The sequence below is a fragment of the Pituophis catenifer genome, unplaced genomic scaffold (genome assembly GCF_029215685.1).
Source record: "Pituophis catenifer annectens isolate HBS135680 unplaced genomic scaffold, rPitCat1.0.hap2 SCAF_7, whole genome shotgun sequence".
NCBI lineage: Eukaryota > Metazoa > Chordata > Lepidosauria > Squamata > Colubridae > Pituophis > Pituophis catenifer.
Window position 1 is genome coordinate 12,360,600 of NW_027256887.1, and position 24,915 is coordinate 12,385,514.

A 24,915-nucleotide genomic window follows, 5' to 3' on the forward strand; every position below is an offset into this window, starting at 1 on the left:
CAGCTGTGTTAATAACAGGGTGCGTAGACCACTGTACTATCAAGGCTCTTGATTCTGGGGTTGCTGAGTCTTTTGGTTTACTTAGGATGTTTTGAAGGGCTTTAGTTGATGTGTGTGCTATGCTGATTTCATGTGGTTGCATCAGTGTGTATATACCGTATGTCCCCCTCTTCTAACTTCACTATTTTGTCTGGTTCATTAGGTAATCCTCAAACAGCTCAATGAAAAGAAAACAATGACAAGTTGTGGTCGGCAATCCTTACATACACTGATTATTGTATTCTGTTCGCTCTTGTCAGCAGGTAAGTCTGACGTTTTTTAATTTATCAGTGGCTTTTATTTTGATTCCAAATCCCTGAACTATTTGTTGTGCTTAAGCTCTAGTTGCTAAGCACGACTAAAATAGCATCTATTTCAGTATGAGCTTTTCACGGGTCAGCACAGAGTCAATGAAAGACAATAGAAGAAAGTGGCATTTGATTTTTTTTCTTACAAAAGCTCCTTTCGCCATCTGGTTGTTTGGTTGCTGTTTGTTTTTAATCAACAATAGAGCTTGATATGTCTTGGGAAAGGCAAGTCAACCATCCTAGAAATGGTTTTATTTATTTCATATATGTGCACATTATTTCCTGCTGCTCGTTGGTTGTAATAGAGCAACACCAGTAAAAATAACCTATAGGCAGGTATTTCTGTATACCTTCAATAGGAAGATCTTTAAAAAGCAGAGGGAAACAGGGTGATAAGAGTTTTTATGAAGGGATTGATCTGCAGCTCAGATAAGGTGGCGTAGAAGAAAAATGGCATTTCCAGATTGACATGGATTTTGTGATTATAACTAGGACTTTGGGACAAGTGGTGGGGGTCAGAAAGGTCAAAATGGCGGTAGCAATTGTCTACCACAGGGGTGTCAAACACGGCCCGCACGCTGGATCCTGCCTGCGATAGGCCACAGAATTGGCCCGCAATAGGCCACGGAGTTGGCCCGCGATGGCGAGAGACTGCCCCCTGCCACTCCAGGCCTCGCCATACCCATCCAGTCAACCGCGACAGCCAGGCCACATTCACCCCTGCCCCCCCCCAAGGGCAAACAAAATCCCGACGCGGCCCGCAACGGGATCGAGATTGATACCCCTGGTCTACCACATATTAAAAAATCAGGTGGCATTTTGATTATGTGGCTGTGGCCATGATCTTGATTCTCCTTCTCAAGGACACTACAGCTGGGACAGATAAGGATATAATGACTGATTCTCCCGTTTCTGAAAAGGGCGTAATCTACTCATTGTCTAGCTGTGTCTCCCACCTTAGCTAAAAGAAGCTGCCATTTTTACCTCAACAAAGGTGGATTTGGATTTAATTGTCCCGGATGTGAACCACATCCACTACGACCACAGACTCCTACAGGACTCTCACAAGGCTGTATTGATGGAGGGCAGATTGCAATAGATGTTTAGGTTTTGGTGGTTTTTTTTTTTTTATCTTTTTGTTCTCTTGAATGTCACGGACACCTTTGTATGTATTTGATGCATCATTAGCCACAGACAGCCAGCAGGATGCTTGGTCTCAGACAACTCCTTCGTTGTATTGATTTCAACAGGGAAATTAAAGGGCTTTGTTTACCGGAAAAATCAATGGGACTTAACCATTAGAGCCTAATCAGTCCGTGAAATGGAGAATCTCATTTCACATGTAAGGCTGGAGCTTTGGGGGAAAAAAATGAAACCATGTCTTTGGTTGAAAGAAAAATGTTAAGTCTGCAGACCCATGAAATTAAGATGCTTCCAGCTGATGGGAGATATAGGATTCCACCAGTGTTTTTCAACCTTGGCCACTTTTAAGATGTGTGGATTTTTCAGCCTCCAGAATTCCCTAGCCGGCAAGTTTCAACCAGTGGTATGGAACCCACCTACTGACTGGGAATTCTGGGGACAGAGGTGCACAGATATTAAAGTTGCCAAGGTTGAAAAACACTGGATTGTGCTGTAAATTATTAAAAATGGAATTCAGTCAATGTCAGAAAAAAAACATGGCAACTCTTTGATCGAAACCAGAGGTAGGGATTCACTTACCTTCCCTACCGGTTTGCAAATGTGAGCACACGTGCCACCTCTCCGCATGTGCAAAGCCTTCACTGCATGTGCAGTGCTCATGCATTACATCTGGGCGGGTGGGTGGAGCCTCCCACAGCCGCCACTACCGGTTCACCCGAACCGGCTGAATCCCATCTCTGATCAAAACGAAGCTATAATCCTATTGCAACAGTTTGGGGAAATATTTGTTTGTTTGATTTTGCCCCCGAAATTCACAGCTGTGGCATTAAGAAAACCCAAAATCTACCTGAGATTACAGAGGTGTGTGTGCATATGATGAAGGGAATAGATTTTGGAGATTGAGGGGAACAGATGCTGCCTGGGGAGCCATCAGACAGGAGCAGCAGGACATCCCCACCCCACAATCACTTTTAAGAAAGAAATTTAGGAAGCAGACACCATAATGGATCAAGTAGGCGACGGGAAGTTTATACTTGGCAGATTTTGTCAGATTCAGTTAATGTAATCTTACAATTATTATTATTCTGTTTATTTCCATGTACACTGAGTGCTTCTCTACCGGAGACAGAGTCCTTGTGTGTTGAATCACATTTGGCCAAGTTCAGTTCAATTCAATTCAATTACCGTATTTTTCGGAGTATAAGATGCACCTTTTTCCCCCCTAAAAGGGGGTGAAAATGTAGGTGCATCTTATATGCCAAATATAGCCCCACCCACCCACTGGACCCCACCCTTTGGCCTCTGCCTCCTACCAGTTTACCTCCTTGCAGCAAGCAGCAAGAAGAAACAGCTCGTTTCAGCTTCAGCACAACCTAATTAGCACAAGTTGATTGGATCGGCCTCCCAACTTTCAGCTGTTTTGCTCTCAGCTGTTTTGCGTGGGCCCTGCTACTTGCTACAAGGAGGTAAATTGCTGGGAGCAGATTTTTTTTCCCTTGTGCTAATCAAGCTATGCTGAAAATGAAAATGAAAGTAAAGCAGGCTGTTTGCTGTTTGCTGCAATGAGGCAAAATTGGTCAGAGGCAGAGGCAGATTTCTTTTTTCTTCTTTTCCTCACCAAAAAAGGTAGGTGCGTCTTATAGTCCGGTGGGTCTTATACTCCGAAAAATACGGTAAGTAGAATTAATTCATCTAATTGTGTTTCCTGTCTGATTTATCTGGGAGAGCTGATGTCCATCCCGCAGGTTTCCTAAAGTTTCTTTCTCTGACTGTTAAAGCCACTGGGAACTCCTGCCACTTTGTCTAATACAGGTAGGCTTCAACGTACGGCCAGAACTGAGCCCAAAATTTACGTGGCCAAGGGAGACATTTCTTAAGTGAGTTTTGCCCCGCTTTACGACTTTTCTCGCCACATTCGTTGAGCGAATCATTGCAGTTCTTGAATCGGTAGCACGGTTGTTGAGTGAATCCGATTTCCTCCCCCCCCCATTGATTTTGCTTATCAGCAGGTCACAAAAGGGGGGATCACGTGACTGCAGGACACTGCAACCGTCATAAATGTGAGCCAGTTGTCAATCATCCAAATATAATTTGCATGACCGTGCAGATGCTGCCGTCAGTGTGAAAAATGGTCAGAAATCACTTTTTTCAGTGCCGTTGTAACTTCCAACGGTCACTAAATGAACTGTTGTAAATTGAGGACTACCTGTAGTTTCCTAAGTAGCATGGCTTCCCCTCATCCTCCAAGGTCATAAGATATATATGCCCTTACAGAAGTGGTTGGCGGTACTACATAAAAGCTAATTATTCTCCTTTTCTGTTGCCAATGAGTTACAGAGAGATTTACATCTTCCCTTACAGCTTTCTCTGCACATTTTCGAGTCTGTGAGCCATATACCGATTACAAAGGTCGTTCCCACTTTGGATTCCATTGTCCCCGACTGTCGGACAATAAATCTTACATCTTCTGCTGTCACCACAACAACACCGTCTTTAAATATTGCTGTAATGAAACCGAGTTTCAGACTGTTATGCAGATGAACCTAACGGGCAGTGCAGATGGATACATGCATAAGTAAGTACATATCTTCCACTAAAGCTACCTCTTTTTTTTCTGTATTCAAAATTTGATTTTTTTCCCCCATATTCAAAAGTTTTACTGAGTCATAAAAGCAGGTAGCAGAAATGTGTTTAATTGCGTGTGCAGCTAAGAATAAAAGAAGTAAATAACGCTGGAAAACGAGGAGGAGAGGGAATTGCCATTTTTTTTTTCTGCAGAGCAGAAAAAAGTGTTATACTTGGCTAATTGCTATTTTAAACTTGTGCAGGCTTTGCATATTAATTACTTCTAATCATTTGCGCTTAAATGGTGAGGTGCACTTGATTGTACAATCCCTGGAGCTCTTTGTAAATTTTCTTTTTATATTTTTATTTTAAATCCTGTGGCCTTTTTTTTTTTAATTGCTTCTCTCCTTCCCTTTTATTTTTTGGAAATCCCTTTTAAAAACTCTGATTGAAAGCCAATGAAGAAAGCAATTGAATTTCACAGCAGGTTTGTATACGAAGCAGTTTTTATCACAGCCTAGACTCCAAATTTGCTTCTTAGCGCCTACAGTAGAAACACCAAAGTAGAGTCTAGTTAGAATAGAATAGAATAACAGAGTTGGAAGGGACCTTGGAGGTCTTCTAGTCCAACCCCCTGCTTAGGCAGGAAACCCTACACCACTTCAGACAAATGGTTATCCAATGTCCTCTTAAAAACTTCCAGTGTTGGAGCATTCACAACTTCTGGAGGCAAGTTGATCCACTGATTAATTGTTCCAACTGTCAGGAAATTTCTCCTTAGTTCTAAGTTGCTTCTCTCTTTGATTAGTTTCCACCCATTGCTTCTTGTCCTGCCCTCAGCTGCTTTGGAGAATAGCTTGACTCCCTTTTCTTTGTGGCAGCCCCTGAGATATCGGAACACTGCTATCATGTCTCCCCTAGTCCTTCTTTTCATTAAACTAGACATACCCAGTTCCTGCAACCGTTCTTCATATGTTTTAGCCTCCAGTCCCCTAATCATCTTTGTTCCTCTTCTCTGCACTCTTTCTAGAGTCTCAACATCTTTTTTACATCGTGGCGACCAAAACTGGATGCAGTATTCCAAGTGTGGCCTTACCAAGGCATTATAAAGTGGTATTAACACTTCACATGGTCTTGATTCTATCCCTCTGTTTATGCAGCCTAGAAGTGTGTTGGCTTTTTTGGAAGCTGCAGCACAGGGCTGGCTCATATCTAAATGGTTGTCCACTAGGACTCCAAGATCCCTCTCACAGTTACTACTATTGAGCGAAGTACCACATACAAGTATACTGTACCTGCACATTTTGTTTTTCTTGCCTAAATGTAGAACTTTACTTTTGCATCTTTTTGAACTGGATTGAAGGAGGAGGTAGGAGAAAAATTTTCCATGTCATATAAATTATGTATAGTTTACATTTCTGGTGTCCACTTAAGCATCCATAATAATTGTTATGCACTTAAAAAGGTTTTTCCTTCTTTCAGTACTGGAAGGAAAAACCCCAAAGAAAGATTTTTTTAACCTCCAATCTCTCGGGGCATGTTGGAGCTAGGATAAGTGCATGTAGTCAAGATCTATGCATCTCTTTTTAGGTTTTGGTATAAGTGCATACTTGCTTAAAAAGGCAAGATGTTTTTCTAATAATCAACAGAACATCACAGTGAGAAAGATTAATCAATGGAACAGCTTGCCTCCAGAATTGTGAATGCTCCATCACTAGAGATTTTCAAGAAAAGATTGGACAATTATGTGTCCTGGGCAGTGGTGGGCTTCCAAATTTTTTATTACCGGTTCTCTGGGTGTGGCTTGGTGGGCATGGCATGGCTTGGTGGGCGTGGCGGGGAAGGATACTGTAAAATCTCTATTCCCACCTCACTCCAGGGGAAGGTTACTGCAAAATCCCCATTTCCTCCCGATCAGCTGGGACTTGGGAGGCAGAGAATAGATGGGGGCGGGGCCAGTCAGAATTTTTACTACCGATTCTCTGAACTACTCAAAATTTCCGCTACCGGTTCTCCAGAACTGGTCGGAACCTGTTGAAACCCACCTCTGGTCCTGGGTGATATAAGGTCTCCTGCCTTGGGCAGGGGTTGAACTGAAGACCTCCAAGTGTGTCCCCCCCAGCCCTATGATTCTATGTTGCAAAAAAATAGAATCTGGTGGAACCTTTTCTTTTCTTTTCTTTTTTTAAACTCTCAAACAATTTTATTATATTATTAGAATAAACATAAAAACACACTAACAAGAGAAAAGAATAAAGAATAAAAAGAGAACAGGGATAGAAGTGCAAAAAGAGAGAAAAATATAAACAAAGAATGGGGATGCAGGCACCACATGAAACCGTGCCTCCTCCAATCCATGAAAACATCTTTCTCCATGGAACCGATCCCTGATGCCCAAAAGGTTGGATGCCACTGTTTTAGAAGGTCCAGCTGTCCACATGACCACATAGGGCTCCAACCTGCCTCTTAACTGCAGGAGAAGCTCTTTGAACAGTTCTCCCCTTATGCCAGGGGTGTCATGTCGATTTCATTGAGGGCCACATCAGGGTTGTGTTTGACCTTGTGGGGGGGCGTAGGCGTGGCCAGGGTAGGTGTGGCCAGCTTGACTTCACTCATGTCAGGAGCGCCTGTGGCGGCGCATGTATTCTACCAGCAGAGGCACTTTGGGCCAGTCCGCTGTTTCCAAGGTGGCTCGGTGGGCCAGGTCTAAGTATCCCGTGGGCCAGATCCAGCCTTCAAGCCTCGAGTTTGACACCCCTGCCATACGCCATTGCTGACATGCAAAAGAACTTTACTGAGTCTCACCCCATCTGTGAAGGGGAGAATTGTTTGTTAGCTCCTCCTCACTTCTCTAGTTCCTAGAAAATCAGTTTGGTTTGGCTTTTCACTGAATCTTCCATTTTCGGTTAATCTTGGGATCTGGGTGAAATGCTCCCGGTTCGGACCAGATTGCCTGATCCGGTAGTGATGGAGGCGGGTGGTTCGGAGAACCAGTAGCAAAAATCCCTGTCTCCCCCCCCCCCATGCCCAGCTGAGCCACACGATCATCAGAGGCTTTTTTTCTTTTAAATGCCTCTGACGATCCAAGCTGAGTTGCCTGATCGGCAGAGACTTTTAAAAAAAGCTTCTGCCAATCAGGCAACTCAGCTTGGATCGTCAGAGGCATTTAAAAGAAAAAAAACCTCTGATGATCAGGCAACTCAGCTTGGATCGTCAGAGGCATTTATGCCTCTGATGATCCAAGCTGAGTTCCCTGATTGTCAAGCTGAGTTTGACGATCCAAGATGATGATCCAAGCTGACGCCTGATGATCCAAGCTGAGTTGCCTGATCATCAGAGGCATTTAAAAGAAAAAAAAGCCTCTGACGATCAGGCAACTCAGCTGGGATCGTCAGAGCCTTTTGAAAGCATTTTTTTGCCGAAGAGGTTGTAGAAAAATGGTTTTTAAAGTTAAAAAAAATTGGCCACGTCCACCCAGTCACATTACCACCACCCCCCACCAAGCCATGCCCACAGAACCGGTAGTAACAAATTTTAGATTTCACCACTGAATCTTACCATTTTATTCCTTGGAGATGCCTTCAGTGTTGCTGTTTATCTTTTTACAGATTTTGTGGCAACTTTCCTTAGTAGAAAAAATGGTATAAAACCATGACAGACGCCAATAAATCATGGGTTTTGTTGTCTGGTGGGGGAATTCTGGAGTTGCAGTCCATACCCATCTTAAAGTTGCCCTAGTTGAGAAACCCTGGATTAAACCTTTTCTCCTCTTTAAGGAATCCTTGCTAAATCCTCATCAAACAATAGGAAACTGTTTGAAAATAGTAGGGAAAGAATTGCTTTGAAAGCCTATTTGCAAACCTCTGTAAGAAAATGATTTAAATTGAGATGCAATTCTCAAGGATATAGTTCCTCCTCCTATTATTGTGTGTGCAAATTGGGATTGACTTTGGTGACTTACTTCCATTAGGCACGCTATCTATGGAATGAGCTCAGCTACCTACCTTAAGTGAACAAATAAAAGCAAGTGAAATGATTGCCTTTTGAAATAATGAAAAGTGTCACAGATGTTCTCTTGGTCTGTACATTTCAAGTATTCATGCTACAATAAATCATCATTAAAGACCGATGAGCAAATCACCAAGAGGTGAATTGAAGTCTTTGAGTGAAACTGATCTTTTTTTGCTGCTGAATTGTAGAAGATTTATATGCATTCCCATAATCATTTCTTCTAATATTTGAGTATGTCTATTTTCCAGTGCCCTTTCCTTAACATAATGCATTTTATTGAATTGTATTGCAATGCTCTTTGGGTTTATTTAAAAATAATAGCAATAAGTGTTATGAACAAATAGATCTTATCTTTATTTATTTTGGGGCCCAGTTATTCACATTTTAATCTCTCCTTTTGTACGCTATGTATTAGTGTATAAAATGCACATTTTAGGTTCATTTTCTATCCTCCTACATCTGGGAAGTAGCAAATGAGAAAGTTGCTGTTAAAGCACAAACTGAAGGACCTATGCCCACTTTTTTTCTCATTTTCACAGCACATAAACTCATCCTGTTTTCATTTATCACCTTCCATCTTTTTGTAATACTTGTTTCACTTCATTGGTGCTAATTGATTGGAACAGCAGTGGGGCATCCTCAGAGGATATATATATATATATATATATATAAAAGTCTAGTTATAAGCTATGGCCATAAGATTGAAAACTCTGCCTGTTTTTAGAATATGCTTCAAAGAACATTAAAAGGAGGCAGGATTTCTGTCTCACAGTTGCAGCCACTATCTTGAGTGTTTTAGCCTCCCTCCCACAGATGTTTCTGAAGAGGTGGCATTTTTCAACACATACACGCTCCCCAGGAAAATGGAACAAGGTCACAATTCTGATTGGATCAGTGATGGGTTGCTCCCAGTTTAGTGGCGGTGTTGGGAGGCTCCGCCCACCCGCCCAGATGTCATAAAAAATGCTCTGCGCATACGCAGAAGCGCCACACGATCACGAAGCAAGCAAGCACACCCGCGCGCTACCGATAACGAACTGGTAGCGTCGGGGTTTGAAACCCATTACGGGATTGGATGTTATGAGGTCACTACATGGCGAAATCTCAACCTGGACTGCGTCACCAGGGACAACTTAAGCCTACCAAGCATTTTGATCATTCTGAGGGGAGATGTTTTAAATAGGCCGTGAAAGTTTGTGTAAAGCCCGCACGCCCCAAATAAAAGGAAATATCTCTTTTTTTAAAAAAATATTTTTTTATTTTATTCAGAACAAGATTAAAATACAAAATACAGAACTCCAAAAGAAAAAAAAAGAATCCAAAAGAAAGAGAAAAGGGACCAAACCTCAAAACAATTAAAAAGAAAAAAGTGCGCAAAAAACCCACATATACACATTAATATCCCCTGTAGCTGAATAGTGATTAATAGATTACTACAACATTCGTTCCCACCCCTTACAAAACAGGCCCTCCCCCCAAAAAAATTTAACGTACTAAATCTATTTACAAATTGTCGACCTGTCTTCTGTAAGTTATTTTAGTGATTGGTTAACAGGTGGTTAAGTGGTTAACAGGAAAATAACAACACTAAAACAGAACCAAATTAAAGTTTCAAAACTCTCTGTTAACAAACTGTTATTGTAATCCACTCATAGAAAATATATCACAGGCTCTTATCTATCCCAAGTCATCTCAAAAATTATAAATAATTCATCCTGGATCAAATCAGAGGTGTTATTCAGCCAGTTCGTACCGGTTCACTGGAACCGGTAGCAGCGATCACTCTATGCCATCCTATTTAGGCATGTTTTTTAAGCCGGGCGCATGCACCGAAGGCATGTGTGCAAGCAAAGTGCATGCGTGGAAGGCCAGGCGCATGCGTGGAAGGTGGGCTCGCACGAAATGAGCATGCTTGCATGGGGCGAACCAGTAGGAAACTTCTGAGTGAGTTACCATTCTGAATATGACTTCCAGCAAGAAAGAAGTTAGACTCCTAAATCAGGGGTCAGCAACCTACGGCTCTGGAGCCACATGTGGCTCTTTCACCCCTTTGCTGCGGCTCCCTGTCACTCAAAATATCTCACAACCGCCAATGTGCGACACCCACCGGCATGCGATTCATTGCGTTTTTCAACCCCTGGTAGGCCAACCATGGATAAATCCAAGAAAAGAAGTTTCAGAAGAAAGCAGAATGTTTAATTCAACTACGTATTCTAGTTTTGTGGCCGCTCAAGAAATAGTCAGGCACGGGAAGGGTTTTGTGGCTCCCGGTGTTTTCTTTTCTGTGGGAAACAGGTCCAAATGGGTCTTTGAGTGTTTAAGGTTGCAGACCCCTGTCCTAAATCATACAGACATCCAGAGAATTGCTTTCGTCCAGACTCTGTCTTATTTAAGAATGTGAATAATCTAGTTACTCCTAGCAAAATACTCCCCACCATCGGAAGCTCACTAGGAGGGGCAGAGAAGCAGCAGCGTGCCCACTCGGTAGGTGGGTGATTTAAATGCACCAGAGCAGTTAATTATCAAACGAAGTGCTGTTGTAAATTGCCTCCTACCAATTGCTGAGATCTAAACAGAGACATGTTAGACCCTCGGGTCTTCCCCTCCCTGTCACTGAGATGGGTATGAGTGTGCACGTATGCGTGCACGTCAGACTCTTCAAATGGCATCACTGTGCTTTAAAGCACTTCAAGCTGGGTGTCTGGGTTGGCCATGTGAATCCAAGCAGAGGCCACTATTCTCTGTCTCCATCCCACGTCTCCTTTGCCCTACTTGGTTTAGTAGCCAAAACTTCCTGCTTGGAAATCTGTGCAATTAAAAATAAAGATAATCTGTTATGATGTTGGCCGGAGCATCCACTTACATCCGTCCTGTTTTTTTCTATCTGTGTCTGTGTGTGGAGAGAAAGAGAAATTGTTTTTAAAAATCAGAAGCCGATAAAATTTATTTATTTATTTATTTATTACATGTATTTATATGCCGCCATTCTCCCGAAGGACTCAGGGCGGTGAACACAAGTTAAGAAACAAGTACAATAAAACCATAATTTAATCCAAATAATTAATGAGTAGTAAATAATAAAGCCAGGAATCAGAGTCAGCCTATTTGTTTGAATAGCCAAGTCTTCAAGTCCCGACGGAAGGAACGGAGATCAGGAGCCGTCCGGAGCTCGGTAGGTAATTCATTCCAGAGGGTGGGAGCACCCACAGAGAACGCCCTACCCCTGGGCACAGCAAGGTGACATTGGCTCGCCGTCGGAACTCTGAGGAGAGCGGCCCTATGTGAGCGAACAGGACGGTGAGAGGCAGGCAGGAGAAGGTCAAAATGCGATGTAGCTTCCCCCAGGTTCCCTCATCGGCACCAGGCACAGGTTTTTGTTTTGTTTTGTTTTGTTTTCTTTGGTTACTTGGGGAAGCTTGGTTGAGTGGTGCGGTGGCCTAGAGGTGGAGCTCTCGCCTCACAATCAGGAGGCTGTAGGTTCGGTCCTACTGTAGAGAGGCAGATATTTCTCTCTCTGGGCACGATGAGAATGTATCTGCTGAATATAACTCCACATTGGTGACAGGAAGGGCATCCGGCCAGTAAACACTCAGCTCCATTCAGTTGTCCAGATTCCACCCCACGAGGGTTTATGTGGTCATTAAAAGAAGATGATGACTTGGGGAAGCTTGGAGATCCAAAAAAAAAAAAACCATACAAGAGGAAGCAAAGAAATAGGCTGAAGTTTAACTTTAGGAAAAACTTCCTGATTATGCAAATTGTTGGCCAGTGAAGCAACTGCCAGTTGAAGTGATGACAGGTCTTCCATCAGAGGCTGAATGGCATCTGTAGCGGGTTTTACAGGCAAGTCCTCGACTTATAACAGCTCATTTAGTGACCATTGGAAGTTACAACGGCACTGAAAAAAGTGACTTACGACCATTTTTGACACTATGAAGTGCTGCAGTATCCCCCATGGTCACGTGATTTACGTTCGGATGCTTGACAGCTGGTTCATATTTATGACGGTTGCAGTGTCCCAGGTCATGTGAACAGCTTTTGCGACCTTCTGACGAACAAAGTCAACGGGGAAGCCAGATTCACTTAACAACCATGTTACTAATTTAACAACTGCGGTGATTGAGTTAACAAACCTGTCCAGAAAAGTTGTAAAATGGAGCAAAACGCAAACAAAATTCTCACTTGGCCACACCCACCCAGTCACATGACCTACCGCCACCAAGCCATGTCCACTAAGCCACGCCCACAGAACCGATAGCAACAAATTTTACGTTTCACCATTGAGTTAAGGACTATTTGTATTTGTATATTTGTATATTTATCTATCTATCTATCTATCTATCTATCTATCTATCTATCTATCTATCACCCATCTTGCAGTTCAAGGTAACTGAACAATATAGAGGTAGGAAGCAGAGGGGTGAGACCAGATGACCATTAAGGTGTCTCTTCCAACTCTCACTGTATATGATATGTGATGAATAAAAATAGATTCTGTAATCCCAAAGGTGTTTTTTTACAAGAGGCAACTGGACTGTCTGATTTTTCTTTGAAGACATTTCGCTTCTCATCCAAGAAGCTTCTTCAGCTCTGGCTGGCTGATGAGGAATGGAAGGATTCTTCCATTCAGTCAGAACTGAATAAGCTTCTTGGTTGAGAAGCGAAACGTCTTCAAAGAAAAACCAGAAAGTCCAGTTGCCTCTTGTAAAAAAAAAAACACTTTTGGGACAACCATGACCTGGATGACTGAGAATCTCTACAGACGTTTAGCTATACAATTTGAGATGAACACCCTTTGAATGGTGTTGGGAGTAGGAATGGATTTCCAGAGGAAAAATTGCAGATGAGAGGAACCATTTGCACTACTCAGGTGACCCTGAGGACACAGATAAACCTCCAAGTGCTTCGATGACCCTCAGAAAGGATGCAAATGACCAGCTCTCTGCAAGGAATATAAATCCCTCCATTCCCCACTGTCCAGTCAGAGCTGAAGAAATGTTCTTGGATGAGAACGAAACATCTTCCTCAAGAAAAAAACAAGAAAGTCCAGTTGTCTCCTGAAAAAAGCACCTTTGTGGACAACCGTGACCTTCTAGAAGATGACTGAGAATCAACATAGAAATTCTGTAATGTTCTCTGTTTTCTCAGCTAGGTCTATCTGGATCAAAATTCTTCCAGACAAAGTGTCAAGTTTCGAGGTCGTCTCAAATAAATTGCATTTCAAACAAAGTCTTTGAAGAAAAACCCCTATTTATTAAGCACGGCATTCTAACCCGAATCCATCGAAGCCAACACTGACTTCCAGCCCCAAAACCCTCCCTTTCCATTCCCCACTCCCCTGCACTCATTGGCCACCTTCCAAGTCATTCTACCCCTAATCTACTCCAGCTCAAAGGAATTTCCCCCCTCCCATCCCATCTCCTAGGGGATATTATCTCCAGGGAAAATAAGTAGGTGAAAAGTCAAACGTTCCTTTCCAGACGCCTCTGCTTCTCCTTCTTATATCAGCACTACAGTAACTGCAGCTTGAAGTGCTGACACAAAGCCACCCTGTGTGGAAAATAGGTGATGATTTTTTTTCTATACTGACAGTTGGGTTTCTGCACTATTGCCTTCTTCTCTGCTCTCCACCTCTGTGGGCATCAGCAAAGCCACGAATAGTAATTTCATGGTTGAGCTGAAACCAGAGAGCAGTTTCAGGTTGGTCTTGAAGTTCACCTGGTTGAACGTTGTTTCCAACTCATTGCCCCCCAGCTGTGATTGATTGTGTAGCTTGCTTGCATTAAGCTATTTCTTGATCGTGAAGGAGCTAATGATAGGGTGAGAAGAATTCCTCCCAATTCTTCCTTCATTGTTTTGATACTATAAGTAGAGTTAAATGGTGTGAAAGTATACCAGAGGGAAAAGTGATTTGGACCAGAAGTAAGTTGCTTAATACAACAAACATTTTATATATAAAGCAGGAGCTAGTTAACCTCTAAAGCCCCAAGAAGGTTCATATCTTGGATAACTGAGGGATTCCCTGACTCATGAAGAACTTGCCAAAATTTAAGACATTTCAGCCATTCTCCCAACTTGCAAAATCGATCAAATAGCTGGTGTTACATTTGTTCCCAGGAAGGATGTTAAGAGCTTTCTTTTTATGCAGTTCTTCTTAAATAAGGATTTAATTATATGATATTAAAGGAAATATATTAATATTGAATCATTAGCAATAGCACTTAAACTTATATATGGTGGGAAGGTAACAGCGTTCCATGCGCCTTTGGCATTTAGTCATGCTGGCCACATGACCACGGAGACGTCTTCGGACAGCGCTGGCTCTTCGGCTTTGAAACGAAGATGAGCACCGCCCCCTAGAGTTGGGAACGACTAGCACATATGTGCGAGGGGAACCTTTACCTTTTTATAAACAGGAATTGTGCCTTATCAGTACCCATTTAATACGGATAAGACAAGATATTGACCACACAGGTGCTTAGTTCAAGAGATTAAATTTAAAGGCAGACATTATCAGAATTAACAGCATCTAAAATGCAGACATTTTGTCTTGTGATCAAATCCTCTTTTTTTTTTTAACAAAAATGTGTTATGTTTAAATTCAGATAAAATACATTTTTGTATTTAAACTTACCCAAGCAGATGTTGTTTTTAAGGAACAGATGGAGAGCCCACATAATGGCCTCATTGAACAAATTGCTATTTTAAAATTGAGTGTTCACTTTTCAGTACATAATTTTTAATGAACCAAAGAAAGCACTTTATGGACAAGTGGTATGCAGAGAGACAGTTCAGTTCTGAGAAGAGCTGACTTCCCCACTTGGGATCCTTGTGCGTCTACAAATGACTTCTAACAAGTCAGGAGCGAATACAGCTAGTCCTTACGACGCCAGTTGGGATCAGAAGTTCCATGTCTAAGCAAGTCATTAAGTAAGTTGTGCCTCATTTTTACAACCATTCTGCCATCCTCATCAAGTGAATCTGGCTTCTTCCATTGATTTTGTTTGGCAGAAGCCAACTGAGAAGATTGCAAATGGGACTCAGGACACTGCATCTGTTGTAAATACATGCTACTGCCAGGCACCAAATTTTTTATCGTATGACTGCAGGGACACTGTGATGGTCATAAACCCAAGGACAGACAAATTTGTAGGTCTTTTTTTCCCCTCTGCTAACATAACTTTGCTTGGACTGCAAGACGATCAAACCGGTCAGTCCTAGAGGAGATCAACCCTGACTGCTCTTTAGAAGGCCAGAGCCTGAAGATGAAACTCAAATATTTTGGCCACCTAATGAGAAGGAAGGACTCACTGGAGAAGAGCCTAATGCTGGGAAAGATTGAGGGCAAAAGAAGAAGGGGACGACAGAGAACGAGGTGACTGGATGGAGTCACTGAAGCAGTAGGCATGAGCTTAAATGGACTCCAGAGCAGTAGTGGGATTCAAATCCCATCACTACCGTTTTGCTTGTGGGCGCACTTGTGCGCGCAGAAGCTTCTGCACATGCGCAGAGACGTTCAAGTGGGTGGGCGGAGCCTCCCACCGCTACCAAATCGCCCAATCCAGGGTGAACCGGCAGCAACCCACCACTGCTCCAGAGGATGGTAGAGGACAGGAAGGCCTGGACGAACATTGTCCATGGGGTCACGATGGGTCGGACATGACTTCACAACTAACAACAACAAAGTCTGTGTATTTCAGAGTCATTCAGTAGCTTGTAAACCAAAACAGGTAATTTCATGAACAACCCCCAGCTTTCTTGTGGTTTATTTGCCCTCTTTTCATCACCTGAAATGCTCAAACACAAGCCATGCATTTAATCATTTCCCCCAGTCTTTTTCTGCCCCCAAGTAAAAATCCAAAGAGATTCTTTATGTATATGACCCATTGTCATTATTTTGATTCAAATAACAGCTGTTCTGCAGTATTGGGTTTCCCCCCCCCCCCAAATGTAAAATTGGGATGAGGTGAAGAGCAGGGATTCCATTTCTCTAGGTTGTTCCGCTAAAGATAAAGACTCCAGAGGAACCATCTCCAGCAATTTAATTTTTTGTAAGAAGAGTATATGGACAAGAAAACGAATGTGAAACTGATGGAAAAGTTGCACTGATTCTATAAAATTGGATATTGAGAACAACTCACCAAATAAATCAGATGAAAAAAAATAACCAGATCCAAACTCTGCACCACCACAAGATGTTGGGGATTATGGTTGGGCAGCAGTTGGAAGTCCACCATATTGTACTGTGGAATCTCAGTGACTCAGCTGTGAATTAGCAGGAAGAAAGTAGCATTTTTTATTATCTCATGGAGACATTTTACTTTCTGGGGTTAAAGTAAATAAATACTGGGAAGCCTACAAAATGCAGCTTCCCTTTTCTCTGTTTTCTCTTGGAAAAATCTATTCTGCCTACACCTATCCACATTTTTCTGGTGCATGAATGGTTTTAGAAAGAAACCCAATAGGTATCAGGTATCTTCATAGATTTCACTGTAGCATCTCTGAAACTGTTTGCAAGCCAACATACAGCACATGCAATCCTCCTTGCTCATTTTGGGGGGAAAAAACAGAAGTTACTTTTCTAAGAGAGATGAAATAATAGTTTCATCATTTGCAAGCACTGCTTTTATGACTTTTGTTCTCTTCGTGTTTTTTTTTTTCATGAGAAGCATATTTGTTTCTATTGTTTTGCAAATATTTGTGTCCAGTGCTAAATCTTCAGAGCTGCAAATGTTTACCAGGATTGTGCGACACATGACCTACACTGCTTTGGATTGGACTAAAGTTTGATGCAAAGTATCACATTATGTTGGGGCCCGTCAGCGGCCTGTGCAACTAGTAGCTGATTCCGACAGCGAGGAGGCTGGTATGGTGCTGTGCCAGCAGCCTGTGCAGTCGGACAATGAGGAGGCTGGAGAATATGTGGTGCCAGAGGCGGGGATTCAGCCAGGGCCTTCAGAACCTCCAGAAGCTCCCATAAGTGAAGAGGAAGAAGAGGAGCCTCTTCTCGATGCATGGGCACGCAGAGCTGCCAAAAGGCAGGAGTGGCTCCTCAGGAGGAGGTCTCCTCGAGAGTAAGGGTTGGGGCTAATTGGCCACTCCCTTAGCCTATTTAAGGAAGGATGACAACTGAGGCAATTTGCAGGGAACAACTTAGTTCATTCTCCTTCGCATCTGGATCTTAGTTCTTTTATCAGTGTCCTGCAAATTGCTTCTGGGCTTTCTGCCAATCCTAGTAAGATTACGATTATTTATTCTTTGGATTCTTGTAGGCTGTTAAGAAAGTTTTCAAACAGCCTTTGTTTGAAAAAGACTGATTTAATTTAGTAAACTAAGGTTTGTACAGACTTTGTGTGTGCTGCGTTCTTTGGGTCCGTAACTGGGGAAGAACACATTATTATTACGTGTGGGTAATCTACAGTTGGATTCGCAGTCTAAGACTGGTGAAAACTTAATAATTCATGTCCAGACCAAGGACCTAAGAATTATTAAGGTAGCATTGAAGAATATAGGCAGTTCCAAGCAGAGTGGTATTTTGTAAATTAGCGTGCTGTGGTCTGATAAATTCAATATTTCCAGATATTGAGGAAGTCCTTTATGTGGGTCTAGGACAGGAGTGTCAAACTCGATTTTATTGAGGGCCACATCAGAGTTTTTGACCTTGGGGGTCAGGTGGGCATGGCCAGCTCGATGTCACTCATGTTGGGGGTGCCTGTGGAGGCCATGGATCTCTGCCAGCGAAAACGGACTCCCGAGCTCTGTTGTCAGCTGCGATAGGCTCCTGCAACCCTCTGCCGGTGAAAATGGAGCTCAGGAGGCCCACAGGCAGTCCTTCCAAGTTCTGTTTTCACTGGCAGAGGTACTGTGGGCCCAGAGGTGGGTTTCAGCAGGTTCTGACCAGTTCTGGAGAACCAGTAGTGGAAATTTTGAGTAGTTCGGAGAACCGGTAGTAAAAATTCTGACTGGCCCCACCCCCATCTATTCTCTGCCTCCCAAGTCCTAGCTGATCGGGAGGAAATGGGGATTTTGCAGTATCCTTCCCCTGGATTGGGGAGGGAATGGAGATTTTACAGTATCTTTCCCCTGCCATGCCCAGCAAGCCACGCCACACCCACAGAACCTGTAGTAAAAAATTTTGAAACCCACCACTATGTGGGCCGGTCCTTCGCTGTTTCCAAAGCGGCCCCATAGGCCAGATCTAAGCACCCCACATGCCGGATATGGCCCCTAGACCTTGAATTTGACATCCCTGGTCTAGGACAACTCACCACAGTCAACTTGCTGCGGCCATCTTGCTACGGCCAACTCGCTATGGGACAATTTGCTGCAGGACAGGAGTTACACTAATATCGAAGAAATAGTGGAATAGAATCATTAAAAAAGGATGCAAAAAAAAGGGACAAAATGAAATGCGAATGACAATTTTTTAAAAAAAGAATAATCATTTTAAATAATTAAGTTGAATTGTTTAATTGTCCTGTGGTGAATTATCCTGCAGTGACTTGGCCATGGTGCATTCTCCTGTAGTAAATTGGCTATGGCAAATTGGCCCACCAATTCTCCCATTCCACCTATAAGTATCTCTCCGAGAGCTCCAGTCGTGATCACTTTAACAATGGATTTATTTTTTTGTAAGTGCTCAACTTCAATCTGCAAGTCCCAGTATTTCATAATTTTTCCCAATTGTTTTTCCTCAATCCTAGCGTCTCCTAGGATAGCAAAATCAATGAACCAGATTTTCTTCTTTTCAATAACTGTTATATCTAGTGCTCCAGACATTTTGGGATTGCATCCAAGGCATCCATTGTTATTGCTTTCTTTTGCAAAGATAGTACCAATAATAGATGCAAATCTCAATTATGATGAAGATGATGATTTACAAAAAAATTACAGAAAATAGCTGCCAGTTCTTTAGCTGGTGTTAGTCTTCATGTGAATTGAGTTCTTCCCAGGAACTTACAATGTTGTAATGTGTATGCAGATTCAAGCAGTGCTTTCACACTGCTTCAAACTTCTAGTTGCTTTGGAGAATAGATTGAACCCCCCCACCTTCTTCTTTGTGAGTCAACCTATTCTCCAAAGTATCTGGAAGCAGGATAAGAAGCAATGGATAGAAATTAATTCAAGGAGAGATCCAACCTAGAACTAATGAGAAATGTCCTGACAGCGAGAACAATTAACCAGTGGAATAGTTTGCCTTCAGAAGTCATGATGCTCCATCACTAGAGATTTTTTAAGAAGAGATTGGATAGCCATTTGTCTGAGATAGTGTAGGGTCTCCAGCCTCAGCAGGGGGTTGGACTAGAAGACCTCCAAGGTCCCTTCCAACTCTGTTATTTTTTTTGTTCTGATCTTTTGTAATGGACAGATGGAAATTTTGTCAATGTGCAGATTTTCTAAGTGTCATCCAAGTATTTTGGTATGCGCTGATAATGATTGGGATCATCATGACTGGTTTATGCCATAACCTTTCAATTTCAGTTTTTAGATCTTGATACTTTGTCAACTTCTCTAATGCTTTGTCTTCTATTCTGCTATTTCCTGGTATTATCTAACCTTTTAGTGTCTGTGTGTGTGTGTGTGTGTGTGTGTGTGTGCATGTGCGTGTGCGTGTGTGTATGTGTGTGTAGGGGTGGGCTTCAGATCCTTTAACAACGGGTTTGCTGCCCCGTTGCTGGCTGGGTGTGGCCTAGTCAGCTGCCTGCACAACAGTGTGGGGGCGTTTTCGCCCTCCCCAGGCTCTAGAGGCTTTCCTCGAGCTCCCGGGAGGGCGAAAAGAGCTTCCCCGGGCTCTGGAGGCCCTCCGGAGGCCAAAAACAAGCCCATTTCCAAATTTCTGGAACCTCCAGTAGGGCCATATTTTCCCCTCCCAGACCATCCATGCAGCCCCTGCACTTACCTGGAATGTTGAATGGGCCGCATGGAGACTCCTGGGAGGGGTGGGGTGGGAGAGGCGAGGTGGGTGTGGCCAGCCAAGGGTGCTATTTGGGGGTTCGCCAAACCCCAGCGATCCTTGGCTAGAGGATCGCCCCAACCCTACCGAGCCCCCAGGAGCTTACCCCTGTGTGTGCAGATATGTATGTGTGTGTGTGTCACACACACCTAATTTTACTGTCTCCTATTTTCCCCACAACAACATCCTCAGAATTGGATTGGGCTGAGAGAACTTGATTGACTCAAAGTAACCCAGCCAGCTTTCATGCCTAAAGCAGGACTAGAATTCACCATCTCCGGGTCACTAGGCCAACATCTTAAACATTATACCAAAATGGCATTGAATCAGGGCTCATATTTTGAAGAGGCTGCATGGTCTTCCTTCGGCAGTAGGCAAAGATTCCTATTTCAGTAGATCTAAGTAGCCAGCCAAAAGTCAAGATGAACCAATTGGATCCCAACTGAATGCCAAATTATGTAGTTTATGTCAAGGAAGAATCACTTTTGCAGAATCTAAATTTTTACATTGAGTAGTCGAGCTACATAAAAATGAATTGTGGACTACAAAGTCTATATTATTGTGGTTCTGAATCACTGTTATAGTACTCAGCTCCAGATTTTCCTCTAGGATAGGAATTTAACAATCAATAATAATATATCACAAAGAATTATCACGGTTCTTAAATATTGTACTTTAACAGAATAACAGATTATCAAACTGGGATTTCCTGCTTTTCTGCCTCAGTTAAGGATATGGAGCAGTTGCAGATGGAGAAAAAGCCATAATACTTAATTTTAAATACTGAAATTAAGAGAAGGATATCATAGGCATCTCTTTTTAGCTTGCCATACCCTCCTCCTCTAAGACACTTTCATTCAGCTTTTTAAATATACATTTATTGTATATTTCTTGTACATAGGTAAGTTTAAAGCTAGTAGGACATCACAAAGAAATGAAATTACAGGAACAGTAATAGAAAGACTATCCTAACAAGCTTTAGTTGTCAAGAGATTTACTATTACAGTCATGGCAAGTGGGACAGAGCTAGATATGATATTCACAGTTATCGCCAGTGGTGGGATTCAGCCGGTTCGGAATAGGTAGTTAAATTCAGCCAGGCGAACCGGTAATTAAATTGCTGGTTGGCCATGCCCCTTCCTGCCCCACCCCTTCCAGGAGTCCCCACACGCCCCATTTTGGTTCCCAGGTAAATACAAGGAGGCCTCCTAGGCCCAAAATGGGGCATGGGGGGCAGCGCCCCCCCATGGCCCATTTTTGCTCCCAGGAGGCTTCAGGGAGGCCTCCTAGGCCCATTTTCGCTCCGTGGGAGGCTTCAGGGAGGCCTCCTAGACCCAAAACGGGGCGCAGAGGGGGTGGCGCGGCCTCTCCATGGCCAGTTTTATCTCCCAGGGGGTACAGGGAGGCCTACTAGGCCCAAAACGGGGTATGGAGGGTGGCGCATCTCCCGCCCCCCGTGGCCCATTTTTGCTGCCAGGGGCGTGCAGGAGGCCAAGTGCTCCCTGTCACACCCCCTGGCCATGCTTACCCAGACGGTCATTAGGGCAGAGAACAGGTTCTTAAATTATTTGAATCCCACCACTAGTTATGGCACTTAACAAAAGCCTTGAAGGGTAGAAACAGGAGGGATTTTTAAAAATATAAGCTTGTGGCCAGAGAAAGGCGGCTCTTGGTTGATGCCCAGCTTAAATTCTTAAGAGGAAAGGAAGAGAACCAATAATGCTGAGGATGTAATGAAACAACATTGGAAAAGAGGGGAGGAAAAGATAGAAGAATAAAATTGAAGGACATATAGAAATTAGCTTGTGATTTCTAAAACGTTTTATGGCTATGGGTAAAACAAGAAGAAATGAGCTTCAGTAACATAAAATGTCAGTTAAAAAACATAAAAAGTATCAGTAACTTAAATATACCAGAGAAAGGCTTAGAATAACTTTATTGTCACTTTAAATGTACACTAATCGGCATACATTAAAATGAAATTTTGTTACATACAGCTCTGAAAGGATCACCATCTCCAATATACACTACTTAAACATGACAAATAAACAAAGAAACAAATTAATTAATTAATTAATTTTAAAGATGCATATACCCACATATATTATATGACAAAGAGAAACAACACAGTCTAATTCGGATGTATACATGCGCATGGTGAGAAAAATGAATCTTGCGAGTTTACCAGATGGATAGCCTAGGGAACAAAGCTGCTTCAGAATCTGGTAGTCCTGCTAGAAAATATAGAGGGATAAAATCTCCCCTCCAAATATTAAACTAGATTCCTTAAACTAGATCACTCCAGGTTTCTTCAATGCTGATTATCTGCTAAAGACCCACACTAAGATCCATGGGACTTTTCACTGTATTATTTTTTTAAAAAAGTTTTTTATTAATCATTCAAAATTAAAAACATCGGACATAGATATGACATCACTAGTTCTAAATATCTTCCAACACTTTAAACTAATACAAATTATGTTAAAGTTAATATTATAATATAATTCTTTACCCTTATACGTTAGTTATACATAACATCATACTAACAATGGCTTTACATTGTTTTAGTCTGATTCCAACCAGCAGATATTTCAAATTCGTATGGAAAAATGTCATTCGTTATTCTGAGAATCCTGCATCTTTGTTATACTGATGTTTCTCCTGCTTGACTACAAACTTTGTAGACTTGGAACCAGAGGTTGCATTCACTTACCTTTGCTACCGGTTCTTATATGTGAGTGTGCACGTGCCACCTCCGCGCATGTGCAGAGCGTCAAAAACGGGACATGGTGACATCCGGGCAGGTGGGCGGAGCCTCCAGCCAGCGGTACCGGTTTGGGCGAACCGGCTGAATACCACCACTGCTTGTAACCCTTTGAACTGATTCTGTTCCTCCTTTCTAACTCGGCTTAGTAGAAGAGTTTTTTTTTTTTTAATTTGATTTATATGCCGCCCTTCTCCGGAGACTCAGGGCGGCTTACAATGCGTTAAGCAATAGCCTTCATACTTTTGTATATTTATACAAAGTCAGCTTATTGCCCCCACAAACTGGGTCCTCATTTCACCTACCTTAGAAAGGATGAAGAGTTAACTACAGTTCAACTGGAAAATGTTTTCCTTTGGTTGATTGTATTTGGGCAATATAAAACTTTTATAGAAAGCCCTCCTACGGTGGAAGTGAAAAGATTCCTGTAAATAGAAATGCGTTGGGTTCTTAAAACTGAGTTAGCGGTAAGGCAGCTTCTGAAAAGAAAATCGATCCTAGTTGAAAGAGGAAAACGCTTAAAAAAACCCCGATTTGATCCGAGAGCTTTTCGCTTCTACATTTCTCTATTCATTGAACCAATACTATGTACGTAAAAATGCTTTCGCTCCCACCCTCGGCGTTATCCCTATCCGATTGTAAATACGCTTTCTGGAGAGCGTATACAGAAGAAATGTAGGACAGAAATGAAGCAGGCTGTGAATCTAATTAGTAGCATAATGTAATACATTTTACAAAGCATTGCTAGAAGCAGAACTAAAGAAAAAAAAAAGCATATATTGGAATGCAAAACGAGGGAGCCACTTGGCAATCCTGTGTTTTTCGTAGGCCAAACTCTGCAATTGGCAAAATCATATTGACTAATTTTTACTCAGGCTGAACTGTCACAGCTTGAAGGTCTCAAAACAAAAAAATGGATAAAGAAAAGGGAGAAAGTTTCCTTTAATGTTTGTCTAGTTTCTTTAGTCTTTTCCCCACCAAATTATTTTTTTCAGTGGATGGCGTGGAAGCATGGGATTTCCAAACTGCATTCTTTAGGCTATGTGATGCAAAAGATGCTCTCTGCTCCCAATTATTTGCCTTTTCAAAGAAGCCATGGTACAGAAAAACTTCCAGAAACTTCAACCTCAGCATCTTGAAGATGTGTGAACTTCAACTTCCAGAATTCCTTATGCTGGCTGCAGAATTTTAGAAGCTGAAGTCCACACCTTAAATTGGCTGACATTGAGAAACACTGGTTTAGACCAGGGGTGAAATCCAGAAGGTTCTGACAGGTTCTGGAGAACCGGTAGCGCAAATTTTGAGTAGTTTGGAGAACTGGCAAATACCACCTCTGGCTGGCCCCAGAGTGGGGTGGGAATGGGGATTTTGCAGTATCCTTCTCCTGCCACGCCCAACAAGCCACACCATGCCCACCAAGCCATGCCCACAGAATTGGTAGGAAAAAAATTGGATTTCACCACTGGTTTAGACCATCCCATTTCAAAGGTTTCCAGGTGTCACAGAGTCCAAATTTATCCTGTTCCAGCCACGGCAGTGAGTTAGTCTATCCATTCAAGATTTTGCAAGCGTGGGTGTTTGATTCCCTAACTGATGGGCATCAATAGCAATAGCACTTAGACTTAGATACCGCTTCACAGGGCTTTACAGCCCTCTGTAAGTGATTTTATAGAGTCAACCTATTGCCCCCAACAATCTGGGTCCTCATTTTACCCACTTGGGAAGATGAAAGGCTGAGTCATCCTTGAGCCGGTGAGAATCGAACTGCCAAATTGCAGGCAGCCGGCAGGCAGCTGAAGTATTATTGAGTCTATCATCTGCACCTTTATAACTGTCTGGTTTGGTTCTGCAATCCAACAAGACAGACACAGACTTCAGAGGATAATTAGAACTGCAGAAAAAACAATTGCTACCAACCTGCCTTCCATTGAGGACCTGTATACTGCACAAGTCAAAAAGAGGGCTGTGAAAATATTTACAGACCCCTCATATTCTGACATAAATTGTTTCAACTCCTACCCTCAAAACGATGCTATAGAGCACTGCACACCAGAACAACTAGACACAAGAACAGTTTTTTCCAGAACACCATCACTCTGTTAAACAAATAATTCCCTCAACATTTTCAAACT

General features: G+C 42.5%; 1 protein-coding gene across 2 annotated transcripts in view; it reads left to right on the forward strand.

Annotated features, from left to right (window-relative positions):
• Positions 1–235: 235 nt before the first annotated feature.
• Positions 236–24,915, forward strand: part of SHISAL1 (shisa like 1) — a 64,639-nt gene continuing 39,959 nt past the window's right edge. For both annotated transcript variants that reach the window (XM_070947460.1, XM_070947461.1), the window contains exons 1-2: positions 236–302; positions 3,852–4,065. In XM_070947460.1, the coding sequence (XP_070803561.1) occupies positions 236–302; positions 3,852–4,065 (281 nt within the window). The remainder of the gene's footprint in view (positions 303–3,851; positions 4,066–24,915) is intronic.